General features: G+C 43.0%; 1 protein-coding gene across 1 annotated transcript in view; it reads right to left on the bottom strand.

The window, feature by feature from the left end:
- Window positions 1-10,920: 10,920 nt before the first annotated feature.
- Window positions 10,921-18,549, bottom strand: part of Sdhd (succinate dehydrogenase complex subunit D) — a 9,936-nt gene continuing 2,307 nt past the window's right edge. Inside the window, exons 2-4 of the mRNA XM_008832784.3 lie at window positions 15,787-15,903; window positions 13,791-13,935; window positions 10,921-11,846 (exon numbers count right to left, since the gene is read on the bottom strand). Of these exons, the coding sequence (XP_008831006.1) occupies window positions 11,681-11,846; window positions 13,791-13,935; window positions 15,787-15,903 (428 nt within the window). The 3' untranslated portion in view covers window positions 10,921-11,680. The remainder of the gene's footprint in view (window positions 11,847-13,790; window positions 13,936-15,786; window positions 15,904-18,549) is intronic.

The following is an 18,549-nucleotide window of genomic DNA, read 5'->3' on the forward strand; positions in this document are numbered from 1 at the left end:
TTTCTTTTCTGGTTCTGTCCATTTGGTATTCTATACGCTTCTTGTATTTGTATGGGCATGTCATTCTTTAACTTTGGGAAATTTTCTTCCACGATTCTGTTGAGGATCTGGTCCATGCCATTATCTTAGGATTCTTCTCCTTCCTGTATGCCTATAATTCGTAAGTTTGGTCTTTTTATGGTGTCACACAATTCCTGCATATTCCATTCTTGTGATTTCTTAAATTTTTCATAATCTTTGCTTGAGTGGTCTAGTTCATCCATTTTATCTTCCAGTCTTGATATTCTGTTTTCCATTTCATTCATCCTATTGGTGAGGCTTTCTCCTGTTGTTTGTAATTGGCTTATGGAGTGTTTCACTTCCTTCTTCAGCCTAATTAGTCTTCAATATTTCTAGCTCTTTTCTGAATTCGTTCAGAAGTTTATCCCTATCTTCCTTCAGTTCTTTGATTTGTGTGTTCTTTAAATTCACTGAATTCTTTTATCATGTTTATAATTGTTCTTTTGAGTTCCATGTCCTGCATTATCTCTAGGGGGTTCTCATTGTACTCCTCTAGAGAACTATTGATATTTGGTGAAGATATATTATTTTGGTTTTTCATATTTTTTTTTTCTCTGTGATTTTGACATGTGAATTTTTTTGTACTTTCTGATTCTTGGGTGAGACTAAAGCCTTCAAGTTTAGCTCTGCTTCTTTTTGTAAATTTTATGTGCCTCTGTGGTTTACTTTTTGGGCATGAAAAGCTGGTTCATCTAAGCTTCCAGTTCTCTCTTTTGATTTTATATTGTAGTAGCCAGATTGCTTTTGTCTTCAGGAGTTCCCACAGAGGCCCAGGTCAGATAAGGATCAGATGCTCACAGGCTTTCTCCTAAGGTCTGGATCCCTCCAGGAAGATGTCCTCAGGAATTTGGGGGTTGGACTGGCCTGGGAGCAGGGCCCAGGAAAGATGCTGGTCTCTGGCAGCTGGTGGCTGTGTCACCCAGAGATGCAAAGGGAGATGGGGGCGGGAAGAGGCCCCAAGGACTCCTGGGGATTGCCCGGAGGAACTGGGTTGGCTGGATGCAAAGTATCAGGAAGCGGAAAGGTCATCCCAGGCATCAAGGAAAGAGGCTGGTGGGTTGTGCAGCCTAGGGAAGCAGAGGGAGGTGAGGGTGGGACCAGGCCCAGAAGGCTCCTGGGGACCTCAAGAAGGAACTTGGTTGGTCTGGATGCAAAGGATCAGGAAGCAATGGTGGTTCCCCTGGTGTCTGGGGTTCCAAGACAAGGAATGGGATAGTACCCATGCTAGGAGGAGAGCCGGGCAGGGGAGATGGGAGGGTGAATGGGGCTGGGAAAGTCAAGGCGCTTGGATGCCATGGTGGACTTAACCAAGAGAGAGGCTGGCAGGTTGTGCAGGCCCAGGGAAGCAGAGGGAGGTGAGGGTGGGCCCAGGCCCAGAGGGCTCCCAGGAGAGAAGCTGGCAGATTGTCTTATTTAAATTTTAAAGGAATTTCAAATGCTTCGATGAGATGAGAAAGGGCTTAGGAGTTTTTTAAAGTAAATGCTCTAAGGAACTAGGGTTCTTCACTTATTTTTTTAATTATTTATTTAATAACCACATGATTCGAAGAAGCATTTCATTACAGCATTAACATATTCAATAACAATTTCCAGAGCAAAGATGCATCTCTTTCAATATTGGTTGTTAAGCTTTAGGTTCACAGTTAAATTTATACAATTATATAATATTGAACTCAGTATAAACCCTATGAGACATAAAATTGAATGAGGTTTTAACCTTTAAAAAAGATCTCCATTTCATTTAAAAATATACTGTTTCATACATTAAAAACTCTTTTTTAATGCTACTGATACTTAGATGTTTGCACATGCATCTCTAATCTCTATGTATCTGATTATACTAGTCACAATTGGTTACTTTCAAAATCTTCAGGTAGATTTCAATGGCAATGTGTTTCACCTCTACTAATTAACATGGAGCAAATTTTTATGTTTCTTCCTCATATATAACTTTTTTTATGTTTTTGTTGTATTTCATAGAGAACATCCCAAACAATCTTATTCATCTACATACCCACTTCCCAAATGGCACCCTCCCCTAGTCTCCCCCACCCACTTCACTTTTTTTGTTGTTGTCTTTTGTTTTATTTTTTTTGAGACAGGGTCTCCCTGTAGCCCCAGCTGTCCTGGAACTCACTATGTACCCAGGCTGGCCTTGAACTCACAAAGATCTGCCTGCCTCTGCCTCACAAGTGCTGGAATTAAAGGCATGTGCCACCATGCCCGGAACCTTCGCTTATTTTTAACAGGGAGAACTGAGCCTCTCACTTTAAGTTGTAATTTGCCTCACATGTGTAAGTCATTCCTTTGGTAACGTAGTGTCTCTCTGAATATTTGGTGGTAGGCTAGGTGCCTTCCCCATGAACTGAAATACTCAGACCTGCACATGTAAGTCCATCTAATGGCCTCCACCCCCTCAGGCACACAGGAGCCCCTGGATGGGTATAGTTACCCAAAGAGGGGGAAAGAAAGGCTCAAGCCTACTAAGCTGAAATGAACTGTCCAAAGAGACTCCATTTTGTTCTAGCTGACTCTATTTTTGCTTCACTCTGTACTTTCCCCAGCCACTCCCCTCCCTTGCTAACTACAACCTTCAGGGCAGACAGCTCTTATCCAGCTCCACCTGTAGTTCCAGAAAGTTCACTGTTTCTATAGTAGTGGAAAATTAATTTCTGAGAAAATTTGTTTCTAACTGAAACTTTTTGTTATCTGACCTGCCCCCGAAATGATGTAATTGTGGGTATTAGCTTTATAAACCCTACCCTGCCTCTCCTCTGGGTTGAGTTCTTTCTGACCTTAGCCTGCTCTCAACCACCTGCTAATAAAGGACTCTTAACTTGACCATTACTGTTCCTCGGTGACTTGTGTTGGGTATAATAGAAAGATGCCCCACTGTCACTAGACTGATTAGTCCTAGAAGGGTCACCTGTGGACTCACCCATGTTCTGAGGAAACCCTGAGGGACTTTCTACTTGCTGCAAAAGAATACAAGTTCATTCACTGATAGGTTCAGATGGGGTTCTCAAGACCATAGCTCTTTCTGTTTGGGGAATTTTTTGGGTTTGGTGGTAGTGGTGGCCCTAAGGATGGAACCCAGGGCCTTGAGCAGGCTAGACAAATGTTCTGTGACTGAGCAGATTATAGTTCTTCTGACATAGGTACTTCTCCAGAATGTGAATCTGGCCAAGAGCTGTGCTTTTCCTCTCCTTACTTTACCATGACAAAGAACAGCTTGTTTCCTCTCTAGCCATTGTGGTAATTTTCCTTCAGTGAACTAGACTGCCTGAATTTACCTGGTGCTAGATATAAAAGCAAACACTGGTACAGTTTCTCTCCAACCAAGGCTCCCTAACTTTGAGAGTTGGGGCAAGAGACTGCTCCTGGTACTTGTCCTTTTAAGAGGTTACTGAGCCTATAAAATTTCTATCTCTTCCTTAAAAAAGGTCTATGACTGCTAGCACATACCTGCACTCTCAGTACTTGGGTAGTAGAGGCAGGAAAATTAGTAAGTCAGGGTCATCTTCAGCTACTTAGCAAGTTCAAATCTGGGCTGCAAGACAGCCTATCTCAAAAAAACAAAAACAAAAACAAAAGCCAGCAAAATGGTTCATCAAGTAAAGGCACGTGACACTATGCTGCAGGAATTGAGTTCCACACCCAGGACCCACATGGTAGAAGGAGAGAATCTGTTCTAACTAGTTGTCTTCTGACCTCCACACTCACACCATGGCGTATATGCACCCACCCACATACATACACACTGAGTTGGACAGCTTTAGTTGTCAACTTGACACACCTGGGTAGAGGGCGCCTCAATTGGGGCATTGCCTCCATTGGACTGGTCTGTGGCCATGTCTGTGGGGTAATTTCTTGATTGTTGAGTGATGTGGGAGGGCCCAACCCATGTAGGTAGTTCCACCCCTGGGGAGGTGGGCCTATGTTGTATAAGAAAGCAGGCTGAGCAGGGGTCAAGGGAGCAAGCCATAAGTAGCATTCCTCCATGATCTGTGCTTCAGCTCCTGCCTCCGTGTTCCTGCCCTGAGTTCCTACCTTGGGCTCCCTGATAGACTGTGACCCAGGAGATGTAAACCAAAAAAACACTTTCTTCCACAAGTTGGTATTGGTTAGAGTATTTTGTAACACCAAACAACAAAGCACACAAATAAATAATTGTAATAAATACCTTAAAAGACAAAAGAAAAGAAATTGGAAGATGAGGTATGGAGATATCTTAGCCCATTTCCTATTGCTATAACAAAATCATTGTGCCTAAGTAAAGAAAAATGTATTGGCTCAGTTTGGGTGACCAAGTCCAAGAACATGGTGTTGGCATCTGTTTATCCTCTGGAGGAGGCCTTGGACCTTCTTGCCCTATCATTATATAGTAGAGGGAATCCCAAGGTGAGATAGAAGCATGCAAGCTCTAGTTGCTTTTCCTCTTATAAAGCCACTAATGCCATTAGGGGCCCCACCCGATGACCACACCAGACCCTAATATATTAGTTAATTTTCTGTTGCTTTGATATAAACTCTGACCAAAGGAACTTATAGAAGGAAGAGTTTACTTAGCTTACTGTTCCAAAGGTCCAAAGGGGCAAGAGTCCATCACGGCAGGGAGGCATGGCAGCAGAGATGCCCAGAATAGAAGAAAGCTTAGTATTCACACCTTGAAGCAGAGAACAACTGGAAATCAGGCAAGACTTAAGAACTAAGCCTGCCCCCAGTGAGCGCTTCCTCCAGCAAGGCCATACCTTCTAAGACCTCAAAACAGCACCACTAACTGGGAACAAAATGTCCAAATACTTGGAGCCTTTAGAGGATACTCTCATTCAAAGCACCACACCCAATTATCTCTCAAAGGCCCTTTCTCTAAATTTCAGGAACAGCCAGGCTTGGGGGCACACACTTTTAATCCCAGCACTTGGGAGGCTGGGGAAGGCCAAGTTCTATTATATCACGGCCAAGCTGGTCTACATAGTGAGTTCCAGGCCAGCTGGGGCTACAGGGAGACCCTGTATAAAAAAAAAAAAAAAAAATACCATGAACATATGAACTTAGGTATTAAGTTTCCAACATGTGAAGTTTTGGGTGGCATATTCAAGTCATAGTCAGGGAATGTGAGTATCTTTCCCTAAGGCAAGGGAGAAATCAAGCCACAATTCCAAGGTCTCTCTCTGTGTCTCTCTGTGTCTCTTTTTTGATGCAGGGTCTCCTGTAGCTCAGGCTGGCCTCAAACTTGCTATGTAACTGAGGATAACTCTGAGCTCCTAATTCTCCTGCCTCAGCCTCCCAAATATTGGGATTACAGTCATAGGTCACCTTACCCAGCCTTGAGAAAGTATCTGCTGTAGGTAACTTGCTACCTCTACTTAAGTCAAAAAGCTATATAATCTTAAGTTCTGCCTTTCTAGGCATTCAATTACACTTATAATTAATTAGCTTAGAAATTAGAATCTGTATTTCCAGTGCCCAAATTCAGCTTTGAAAATAAAGTTCACTTCTCCTTCACAATGATGAAAATGAGTTAAGACTGATTGTTTTTGATTTGTTTAGGAGGTGGTAGGGGTGTTCAGACAGGGTCTCCCTATAGCCACAGCTGACCCAGAACTCACTATGTAGACAGGGCTGGCCTCAAATTCACAGGGATCTGCCTGCCTCTGTCTCCCAAGTGCTGGGATTATAGGTGCATGTCACCATGCCCAGCTCAAAACTGATTTTTTTTTTCATTTTTTTACATGTATGAGTGTATGTTACATGTGTGTGAGCACACGTGTTGGTGTATAGATGTCAAGAATCATCCTCCATCACTCTTCTACTTTATCACTGAGGCAGGGTATCTCAGTTAAACCCAGAGCTCCACAATACGGCTAGTCTAACTAACCAGTTTGCCCTGGAAATCCCACCTCCCGTTTCAGAGGATGGACTTAAAAGTGGGCAGCCACAGCCACCTGGTATTTATATAGGTTCTGGGGATCCAAACTCCAGTCTTCAACATTGCAGGGCAGGTGCTTTAAACACTGAGCCATCTCTCAAGTCATCTCCCAGATTTTAAATTATTTTGGTATGGTTTTTTTGTTTTGTTTTTCTGGGTTTGTTGTTGAGACAGGGTTTCACTATGAAGCTAAGACTGGCCTGGATCTCACTATGTAGGTTGGGAGATCCTCCGGCCTCAGCTTCCTGAGTACTAGGATTATAGACATGCATAACCATGCCCATCAGTATGAGTTAAATTATAGAAACAGACTTTGAAACTTTGAGAGATTGTTATAACTAGCCCTACTGACAATTTAATACATGTCCCACTGTCCCAACTCACCATCATGTTTTTTAAGACCAGAGAAATAATTCAGTCCAAATCTCCTCCAAATTAAAATTTCCAAACACCTCCCATGAAAACCAACTCCCAAAAATTGTCCTCCAGTCTCCACATGCACCTCAAGGCACATTCCCCCCACCCCTGCACCACCACCACCACCACCACCACCAAATAAACGTAAAATTTGAAGGAAAAAAGCCACTTCCCCAAAAGAATACTTTTGCCAAGTTTCTGGATCCTTGTCTTAATTAGCTTCCCTTTTAGTTGGACACTGCAGCATTGTTCATCATTTTATACTCATTCAAAGCATACAGAGGAAAGTTCCAAACAGAATGAAGCAACTCCTGGAAGACTTATGAGCCACAACTTATCAATTTTGCCTTCACCCCTAGTCTGCAGCTGCCAAATTAAGCAATAGATGTGGGGATTTCCACACAATTTCAGGGGAAATTGTGTAGAGAAAGTTGTGTTCATATTAAGCAGCTCCATTACCTCCATGACTAAACATTCGTTCATAAGCTTCATGGGTCCTATGACCACTTCTCTATTTAATATGCTTATTGGGGCTAGAGAGATGGCTCAGTGGTTAAGAGCACTGGCTGCCCTTTCAGAGGACCCAGGTTCACTTCCCGGGCAGCTGACAACCATCAGTAATTCCAGTTCCAGGGGATCCAACACCCTCTCCTGACCTTCATGGGCATTGCACTTGCATAAACACACACACCTATAAATCCCAGCACTCAGGTGGTAAAGGCAGGAAGAGGACCAAAAGCTCAAGGCCTCTGGGCATTGGTGGTGGCACACACTTTAATCCCAGCAGAGGCAGAGATTGGCTGGATCTCTGCAAGATAGAGGTTAGCCTGGTCTATATAGTGAGTTCTAGGCCAGCTGAGGCTTCAGGGAGACTATCTCCAAAAAAAAAAAATTGGTGATTTAAGTGGTGCAGTTCTTGGATTCAATTCCCAGTACCTCAAAAAATTTTAATTTGCCAGGCAAACCTTGGCACATGCCTATAATCCCAGAAGGTAGAGGAAAGAGGATGAGAAATTCAAGGTCATCCTTGGCTACATATTAAGTTCAGGCCAGTGTGAGCTACAAGAGGCTCCTCTCAGAAAACAAAACAAAAACATCAAATCATAATGGCAGCAATTAATGCTTTTAGGTAACACTGTGAGACAGAAAATAGGGTTTTTAAAGTATTTTAGAGGGCTGGAGAGATGGCTCAGGGGTTAAGAGCACTGGCTGCTTTGCTGAGGACCTGGATTTGGTTCCCAGCACCCACATGGCAGCTAACAACCATTCATAACTCCAGTTCCAGGGTATCTGACACCCTCTTTCAATTTCTGAGGACACTGTACAACAGAAGTACACTTATGCACATGCAGTCAATACACTCATACACATAAAATAAGAAAAATAATGTCCAAAAAAGTATTTCAGAGTCTATAAAATTGAATTGATATGAAGAGAAATAGGAAACCCCAAACTAAAACTCCATACATCTGTCACCAAGAGTCCATCAATTCAAAAACTTGAGTTCTATAATTTAAAAACTAAGCAACTCTCTATAGGAGACAAATATTTTCTTTTTCCTTGCAGGGTAAGAATGAGAAAAACAAAAGTATGAAGGAAAACTTTCCAGACTATTGTCAGGGTTACCTCACCTTGGGAAGAGACAGACATCACGGTGACGGTGTTTCTTTGGGATGCTAATGACATTCAGATTAAAATGTGCACCAATCCCAAGGCAATCTGGAGTGCATACACCCTGACCTGGCCCCCCAAAAATAGGTTTTTTTTTTTTTTTTTTTTTTTAATGATGGGGCTGGGGATATGGTTCAATGGTTAAGGGCATGTACTGCTTTTCCAGAGGGCTCCAGTTTAGTTCCAAGCACCCATGTCAAGCAGCTCACAACCACCTATAACTTCAATGGCAAGGGATCTAATGCCCTCTTCTGGCATCCACAGCCACTGCACTTCTGTGCACAGACACACGTGTCTAAAAAAAAATACATAAAATCTAAAAGTTCACACATGTATGTAATACATTCTGCTCACACACGTCCCTCTGGCCTGACCTATCCTCTTCCCACCCTACCAGCCTGCCCTTAAGTTCTCATCCCACCTCCGTGTCTTTCTGTTTTTGCTTTGTGACTCCCTGGGTTTTACCAGGGCCACTCTACTGGGCATGGGTGTGGAGCTGTCCAATGAAGCATGAGTAACTCACCAGTGGGAAGGTCACTGACAACAATGACAGAACAGTTTTATTTATTAACTTTGTTGGATAAAACAAAAGAAGCTAACTTACAATGTATGAAGTCTAAATGCTGCCAAGTAACAGCAAGAAATAAACCAACAGTGAAAAAGCATACTGCTCTGTTCCAAGAGCCTTGAGGGGAAAGAAGCGGTGACAGTCAGTTTGAGGGAGGGAAAACAAGGGCCCCGGCCAAGGATTTGGCAGAGCCACAAACATAGTTGAGTCATGGCCCAGGGAGTGTCAGATTGTCAGTCACACTTATCTCTTCAGGGGAAGAATATTCAATCCAGAAATAAAGAGTTGGTAAAGCTGGTAAATGGTAGAAAGCATCACCTTCTTCCTTTAGTCACAACATTTAATTTCCTTTTGCTTTTAATGTATGTTGTAAAAATCTTTTCCACTGGTAAAGATTCGAGATAGCCTAGGTCTGAAATGCCTTCCTTCCCACTTTCCCACTAGATAGAACACTTTTCTTGCCTTTTTTTTCCTTCTTCTAATTGAACACCAGCTTTCCCCCTCAAAGTGTTGCGGGGGAAGAGAAAAATAATTAGCATGGTACCTATTAACAAGAAAACAGGAGCTGAAGAGATGGCTCAGTGGTTAAGAGCACTGGCTGATCTTGAAGAGGACACAGGTTCAGTTCCCAGCATCCAAATGGCAGCTAACAAACCGTCTGTTAACTCCAGTTCCAGAGGGTTCGATGTCCACTTCTGACCTCTGTGGGCACTTCATGACAGGAGTGCAGCTACCTACATGCAGGCAATACACTCATACACATAAAATAAAAATTTTTAAAAAGAGGCTAAAAGTCCAAGACATACCTTGTAGACACAAGGTAGACACACCAGAAAAAGAGATCTGGGTGGGGCCTTTGTTCTTTGCAGTTTTAATTGAAGGGAAGCAGAACTGCCTTCCTCAAAGTGACAGGGGCCTTTGGCATGAAAACATTCCACCCTTTCAGGCCAACCAAGGAGGAAATATTCATCTTAATATTATTTGGTTTAGGGCCAAGAAGATGGTTCAGTGGATAAAGGTGCTTGCCACCAAGCCTGAAAACCAGAGTTGAGTCCCTGGGACTCACAAGGTAAAGGTAAAGAGCTGACTCCTGCAGGGTAGCCCTCTCACTTTCACAGGAGTGGTCCCCCTCCCCCTCCTCCACACACACACACACACACACACACACACACGCACGCACGCACACACAAATGTTAAAATGTTTCTTTCGGCTTCTCCTGTAGTCAGTTAGGTTGCTCTGTGTGAGCTAGAACTCAGATGTGACAATGAATCATTACTAATTATATTTATTATTGCTGTCATCCTTTAGCTTTGTGTCAAGAAGGAACCACTAACAGCATTATTGCATCCGTTTTCCTTTTAGCTTTGTCAGCTTTGGGCCAGGAAGGCACAGCACACTGCATGTACTGTTACCGGTTAGCATTTAATTGTGTGGTCAGTCTGAAGCTCCTGCCACTGGTTCACCTTTAACCTCGCAAATAGTGACCATCAGCCTGTGGTGCTTTAGCGCTTAGTGAAAGTCAGTGCTGGTTCATTTTGTATCTATGTGTCAGGTGTGGTGGCACACGCCTTTAGTCCCAGCACTTGGGAGGCAAAGGCAGGAGGATCTCTGTGAGTTTAAGGCCAGCCTGGTCTACAGGGACTTCCAGGTCAGCTGGGGCTACAGGGAGACCATGTCTCAAAAAGACCAAAAAATAATAATAAAATAAATGAATCTAGCCATGGAAGGCCAGCACATAAGTTACAGGCAGCCTGAAGATTTTCCATTATTGTACTTGAAATCTGCCTTTTTAATCTTTATTTTTATTTTATGTGTATGAGTGTATTGCTTACATGTATGTAAGTATACCCGTGTCATGCAATGCCCAAGGAGGTCAGAAGAGAGTGTTGGATTCCCCTGGTACAGACAGTTGTTAGCTGCCATATGGGTGCTGGGATTTGAATCTGGTCCTCTGCAAGAGCAGCCAGTGGTCTTAACTGCTGAACCATCTCTCCAGCCTCCGTCAGAGGATAACTTACAGGAGGAGCCAGTTCTCTCCTTCCACCATGTGAGTCTTTGGGATTGAATTCAGGTTGTCAGGCTTGACAGCAATGCCTTTTCCTGCTGAGACAAATTTAAGGCCATCCTGGTCTACTTAGAATTCCAGGTCAACCTAAGCCTGTCAGACTATCTCAAACAAACATCTAATCAAAGACCAGACATTAGGGACTGCTAATATATTTAAAAAAAAAAAAAAAAAAAAAAAAGTACAATATAATTTTATTATATAACATTTTATTTAAAATTTTTTTTCTTTTCAGAGTATACTTTCTCATCAGCAATTTCCACAGAGGGAAAATACTTTATTTGTCTTATTATTTGTGAATAGTTGAATTTTACCACAAGTAAAATACATTGGAAGATTAAATCTGTTTGCAATTTGTCATATTTTGATCCATCTACAAAGGAGAACTCATCCCTAATTAAACTTCTCTAGGTCAGAGGCTCTCCGAGCGTCCCTTCTTAGGATTTAAAAGTCAGTAATGTGACAGAGACATCAGCACCTCCCAATGGCAGCTTTCCTAGACACAGAACCATCAACAGCTGGAATCAGCTGCACAAAGAGGAAGGTTCTAAAACCTGAACATTTCATTTTTATGCAAAGCCTGACTTGTAAATCTTTCCTTTTGTCCATTATTCCCAGGACAAGCACAGAAGTATGTTCGTATATTGATAGTAATAAAGCTGAATTCTCTTTAAGAGACTATTAAAAGGTAAAATAAAGCTCATTTGTAATGTCATGCCACAAGTCGTGCGAGCTGCACACACCAGGAACTCTATGGGATATGGAACTGTCTCACAACTAGTTGAACCTAACTCTTCTCAAACTTTTCCTCAACAAATAAACTCTGAAAATAACCATGAAATCAGAAGAAAGTCTGCCTGCCAATGGATTTATCCTTCATTTCCTCCTGATTGTGAGCTGAATGGCATCGACAGAGCAGAGGCAAAGAGGTGTACAATCATTTCTTACAGTGTAAAACCAAAGAGATCAGAGCTCCCACAGCATGGCAACAGCTCTGCAGAGGCCTACGTCATGATAGTTGAAGTAACAAAGCCCAGCGAAGGTTAAGGCTGAGACAGCCAGGAGGGCTGCCTTGGCAGCTTTCGGCAATGTGTCCCCATGAACATAGTCAGTAATCACTTGTCCAATGCCCCTGAAGAAAAAGAAAATCACAGCACAAGTGCAGTTAGAAGAAGGCCATACAGACAATTTAGATGCTTTACTCCCCACAAAAAGTCAGGTTCAAATACAGTGTCTCTACCTGTAACTCCAATAACTGACTGTCTTTTGGGGGCCTCTGTGTACCCACTTTCATAGGTGGGATTATTTCTATACTTTGAGATAACAAACTAAAGCAACTCACAGTAAGAAAAAATTTAAACGAAAATGACGAACCAAGACTTGCTAATATGAGGGTTCGGTTCCCAGAACCCACATGGGTGTCTCACAACTGCTGATCACTCCAGCTCCAGGAGATCTGACACCCTCTTCTGGCTCCATGGGCACCACATACATGTGGTGCACATACATACTCTCAGACACACACACACACACACACACACACACACACACGCAACAATAAAATAAATATATCTTTATAAAAAGTTGCTAGTATGTGGGGCTGGAGAGACCGCTCAATGGTTAAGAGCACTGGTTATTCTTGCAGAAGACCTAGGTTTGAATCCCAGCACCCACATGGTGGCTAACAACCGCCTGTAATTCCAGTTCCAGGGGATCCAACCCCCTCTTTTGTCCTCCCCAGGCACTGCACAACACGGGTGCACTTACAGGTGCACACATGCAGGCATAACACTCGCACACATAAAAAAGCTTTTTTAAAGTTGCTAGTATGTAAGAAAGATAACTTTTTTTTGGAATTAAATTTCCTGGGCTATTTATACAGTAACTAAATGCTCTTCTAGTTACAAAATGTCTTTGTTAATAAAAACTCTACAGAGTTTTCATTCACAAAGAATTTACTAAGCAGGTCTCATTTGCCAGAGCATGTCATCAATGTGGAGAGGGCAGTAAGGAAGGTGGACTCCTTTTCTTGGTGTGGAAATAAGTATTCTAGTGCAGTAGAAAAAAAAACACAAATACAAGAGCATGACGATGTAGAACATGAGAAAGCAGTGAGTGCGCCTATGAAAAAGAAGATGAGGAATGCCAGAAATGAGCATGTGGTTAGGGAAGGCTTTGTTGAGAGCACGGTGGGGAACAAGCCAGTGTGAAACTAGAAAAAGAGTTTTAGAAAGAAATAGCAGCACTAGGAGTAAAGCCCTGAAGGATGGAGGGTCCCCAACCTGTCTGAGGAACATCAAGGAAGCTAGTGTGACTGAAAAGCATAGCTAGAGAGGGGAGGAGTGTGTATGTGGTGCGGGGTGGGGGTGGGGGGGGGTGGTCCAGGGCAGTCTTTTATTTAGTACTTTATTTTGGTTTCTTGAGACAGGGTCTCATATAGTCCAGGCTGGACTTGAACTATGTAGCCCAGGCTGGCCTTAAACTCAAGTTTTGATCTTCCTGTCTCAGCCTCAAAAGTACAGAAATACAGGTGTATCCCCCCCCACACACACCTGGCTGTTTCTGATTTTTAGGAGAGACAAGGTCTCACTACTTTTATCCTGTTATCCTGGCTGTCTCTGAACTAGCAATCCTCCTGCTTCAGCTTCCTGGAGTAGCTGAGACTACCAAGCGTGTACCACCACAACCCAGATCACACAGCATCTATTTGACACTTTAAGAATTCTTAGCTGGGTATGGTGGCAAATGCCTTTAATCCCAGAACTCAAGAGGCACATCTCTGTGAAACTGAGGCCAGTCTGGTCTACATAGTGAGTGCCAGGCAGGCCAGCTGGGGCTACAGGGAGACCCTTTCTCAAAACAAACAAACAAACAAACAAACAAAAATCCAACAACAACAAACTGCCAATGATATATAAATCGGGGTATATAAGTACTCTGCTAAAATCATTTGTTTTTTTACAAGTTTTGGGACTATTCATTAACTTCTTCCTAACACACAATACACTAGACAAGCTTACAGCAAACAGACTGAGCAGACAATGGAATGCTAAAGGGACAGGACTGCTGTACTTGCCAGTAGCTATGGAGAGAGAGGGCTGCAGCCAGGGAGTAGTCCACCGCAGAGCAAGGATTCAAATACCCAGCTGGAAACAGGCTCAAGAGCACAATACTGACAACCCTCTCACTAGTCCAATGGAGACTCGCAGGCTTGGAACCAGCTACAAAAGAGCAGAGTCATGAGAGCTGAGAGGACAGACAAGTTCAACCAAGCACATAATTACCTCAGAGCACCAAACAGTATGCACACAGATACATCTATGAGCACTGAATTGGATGCTACATTCTTTGTCTTTTAGCACATGACAGATCTACTTTGCTTACTGGCAAGAAGGCAGGCAACATATTTGTGGATGTAAGACAATCTTGGATTTCACCGAAATAGCTACCTTATGAATACAACTTAGTGCTGCTTGATGGATTCCCTTAATAATCCTAATAACCTTCTAATCTTTAGAAGTAATGTATTATGTTCCAAAAACAAGTTCAACCAGCCAAATTAAAGAGAAGCAAAGGTCTGAGGGTCAGCGTGTAAGATTATAGTCCTTTTTCTGTCCCCTTACAAGTGTCAAACAAGTAAAGCATGAAGACTTGCCCCACTTCGTCAAACTCCTTAGGGAACGTGACAAAAGGGTGGAGTTTCTATCCAGAAAAATGCACATGGGCACCTACATTAAACCTATGTATGCAACTTTAGGGGTCTTCCTTCAGTCCCACGTACTCCAGAACCAGTCTGTTAAATAAGATAGTTGAACTAAGCGAAGGACTCCAGAAACAAAAAATAAAACGGCTTTAAAAAATAGAAAAACTGTATTTCTCTAATCTTTCACAACTCCGCTGCAACTCTGAAGTGGTTGACTTAAGAATCAAAATGACTGAAAGGCCAGAAAAAAAAAAAGAAAGTAAAAAACCAATAAATCAAGAAGTCTATAAAACACTGATCTCAGGAGTCAGGCATGATGGCACACACCTGTAATCACAGCACTCAGAAGGCTGAAGAAGGATCATGTTGAGATGTTGAGTTTGAGGTCAGTCTGGAATTCATAGTGAGTTTCAGGGCAGCCTGGGCTACAGAGTAAGACTCTGTCTCACAAAAAAGCAAACCAAAAAATCCTTATCTCGGGACAGGAGGATCATCACAAGTTTGAGGACAGCCTGGTTTACACAGCAAGTTCCAAGCCAGTCAGGGCTACATTGTGAGACCTTGTCTAACAACAGTAACAACAACAACCCCCACCCCACCCAAAACACCAATTTTTAAAAAAATTTCTCTCTCCAGACTTTAAAAATGGAATAGTTGCTGGGCATGGCAGTGGCTGGGCACGGCAGTGCACGCCTTTAATCCCAGCACTAGGAGGCAGAGGCATGCAGATCTCTGAGTTCAAGGCATGCAGATCTCTGAGTTCTACATAGCAAGTTCCAGGCCAGCTGGGGCAACAGGGAGACCCTGTCTCAAAAAAAAAAATATATATATATATATATACTTTTAAATCAACCTTAAAAATAGACAATTCTGCTGCTGGGCGCAGTGGCACATGCCTTTAGTCCCAGCACTCGGGAGGCAGAGGCAGGCGGATCTCTGTGAGTTCAAGGCCAGGCTGGTCTACAGAGTGAGTTCCAGGACAGCTGGGGCTACAGGGAGACCCTGTCTCAAAAGGACAAAAAAGAAAAAAAAATAGTCAATTCCAACTACAAATCCACGACAGAGTCCACAGACATGACTTTTATGCCGTCAAAATTACCCTTACCTGGCTCTTCTTCACTAGCTACACAAATACCAGTGACTAAGCTGCACTGAACAGACTTCCTACAGAGTTCCTTTCTTGTTAAGAATATAAACGGCATCATTCAACCATGTTGCACTGTCTGCCCAAAGATATAAACTAGGTCTTCATTTGACGAGCGGCCATGATAGTCTCCCTAAGAGACATCAAGTCCTGACAAAGGTATGAGGATGAGCCCAGGTACAGATGGTCAGAGCCCCAAACACTGCAGCGCTGAAGAGAACATACAGTGACAGCTTGGAGACAGGTGAATGTGTTGTGTGCCACGCCATCCTGGGGTGGGCTGGTCCTGGAGAAATGCTGAGGCATAAGCAGGTCTGACCACTGGACTTCGGAGTAAAAGAGCTGAGGGAAGAAACACAGGGATCATAAGTACTGTTTTGAAAGATTTTATTTATTTTTGTTTATTTTATGTGTACAACTGTTATGCCTGCATGTATGTAAGTGCACCCGTGTCGTGCAATGTCCACAGAGGACAGAAGAGGGTATTGGGTCCCCTGGAACTGGAGTTACAGATGGTTGTTAGTTGCCATGTGGGTGCTGGGATTCAAACCTGGCTCTTCTGCAAGAACAGCCAGTGCTCTTAACTGCTGAGCCATCACTCCAGCCCTTGAGAGATTTTATTTTTAATTATGTGTATATATGCATCTCTGTGTGAGGATATGCATGTGAATGCAGGTGCCCGAGAAGCCAGGGGCATTGGTTTCCTCAGGAGGTGGGGTTACAGGTACTTGTGAGTCACTGGACACAGTTGCTGGGAACTGGACTTAGGTCCTCTAGAAGAGCAAGTGCTCCTAACTGCTGAGCCATCTCTCCAACCTCATCAATACTTCTTTAACAGGGCTAACAAGACTTTCTATATGATCATAGGCTATTTAAACCAATAAACCTATATATTAAAACACACACAGAAACAACAACAACAAAACAACCTTAGTTGAGGATGTAGCTCAGTTGGTATTTTACTTGCCTAGTATAAATGAAGTCATGGGTTCAATTCCCAGCACTACATAAACTGGGTGTGGTTGTGCACACCTGTAATCCCAGCACTTGAGAGGTGGAGGCAGAAAGCAGAAGACCCTCAGCCACACACCACGTTGGAAGCCAGTCTGGGATACATGGGACTCTTGTCTCAAAAACAAAACAACAACTGAAGAATCTTAATACAACTCACTTAATACTGGCCTTACTTTTTATTTATTTTTAAATGGCAGCTTCTTTCTCCACTCAGTCATCTATTTATCTAGAAGCAACTACATGCAAGACTGTGCTTGGCAATGGAACAAGATAAGGACAAATCTTTGCCCTCAAGAAATTCAATCTAGTTTGGAAAGTTCACCTATTACCCTCCTTCCTCTTCAAGACCAAAGTCTCCATTTGTACTCTAGAACCATCCTTTCTGTTCCTTTTTGGATCTTGCCCCTTGGTTAGGAAAAGACAAACTAATGTTCACCTTCCTACACCACATATTAGTTATGGGATGACAAGCAGCTAATTAAATAGGCTCTTTAAACTTTGATTTTTCTCATTTGTAGAAGGGGAATGTTGTACTTTGCTTTCTGTTGCTGTGATAAACACTATAACTAAAAGCACCTTAGGAGAGTGAGGGGCTTATTTCAGCATACACTTCCAGGTCACAATCTATCACTGAAGGAAGTTGGGGCAGGAACTCAAGCAGAAACCATGGAGAAATCCTGCTTACTGGCTTGCTCCTAGCTCACGATCAACTAGTTTTCTTACACAGCCCAGGCCCATGTGCCTAGGGATGGTACTGCCCACAGTGGACTGCCCTCCTACATCAATCATCAGTCAATCATCTCTCATAGATGTGGCCATAGGTCATACTTCAGCTGACGTTCCCTCCTCCCATGTAACTCTAGATTGTATCACGTTGACAATAAAACCTAACCAGCATTGGGAATAGTTACTTCAAAATACTTCTAAAAACCAAGACAGTATGTCAGGTGTGGTGGCCCATACCTTTAATTCCAGAACTCAGGAGGCAGAAGTAGGCAGATCTTTGTGAGATCCAGGCCAGCATGGTCTACACAGTAAGTTCCAGGCCAGCATGGTCTACACAGTAAGTTCCAGACCAGCTGGGGATACAGGGAAACTGGGTCCCAAGACCCCCACCCCCAAAATCAGACAATATATACAAAGGATTAAGGCATATATTAAGGCATTCCCAGAATACCAACCACATACATACAAAAAAGGTAATTTCTTACTTTTTCTCCTGTGTCTTTCACTTCTACTTTCTTCTTTCTAGCCATTTTCCTTCAACTGATGTAATATACCTAGCCTTCCCTTGAGCCTATGTCCTCTAAAAATGGCCCACACATTTTCCCCCCATTTTGTTATTGCTGGTTTTGTTTTCCAACAGGGTCCAGGGTCGCCTCAAACTCACTCTGTAACCAAGGATGCCCAGGCTGGTCTCGAACAGAGATCCGCTCACCTCTGCCTCCCGAGTGCTGGGACTACAGGCGTGCGCCACCACCAATGGCTGTTCTTTCAATGATCAGTGAACTCCATATGGCCGTATCTAATAACAACCAACAGCCTTTTGAGAATTTCCAGCTAAAATAAATCACCAATTCATACTGGCATAGTTCCTTAACATTTCTTGAGACAATCTTCTTTTCCCTATAACTTTTCACCTTTTGGGGTATACTATAAACAACTGTGCCTTATCTCACCTCCCCAACTTGTGTCTGAACCTACTCCACTTCCTGCCATGGTTATCTACTACACTGTTACCAAATGGCAAGTCTAGGCTGAGAGTATTTAGTCTGGCAGTAGGACATGCTCGTAGCAGCAAGAGGCACTAGGTTAAAAAAAAAAAAAAGACTGCTTGGCTAGGCGTGGTTGTGCACACCTTTAATCCCAGCACTCTGGAGGCAGAGGCTGGCAGATCTCTGTGAGTTCAAGGCCAGCCTAGTTTACATAGCAAGTTCCTGGTCAGCTGGGGCTACAGGGAGACCCTGTCTCAAA

This window comes from Nannospalax galili, unplaced genomic scaffold (assembly GCF_000622305.1).
Source record: "Nannospalax galili isolate Female #2095 unplaced genomic scaffold, S.galili_v1.0 scaffold335, whole genome shotgun sequence".
NCBI classification, from domain to species: Eukaryota; Metazoa; Chordata; class Mammalia; order Rodentia; family Spalacidae; genus Nannospalax; species Nannospalax galili.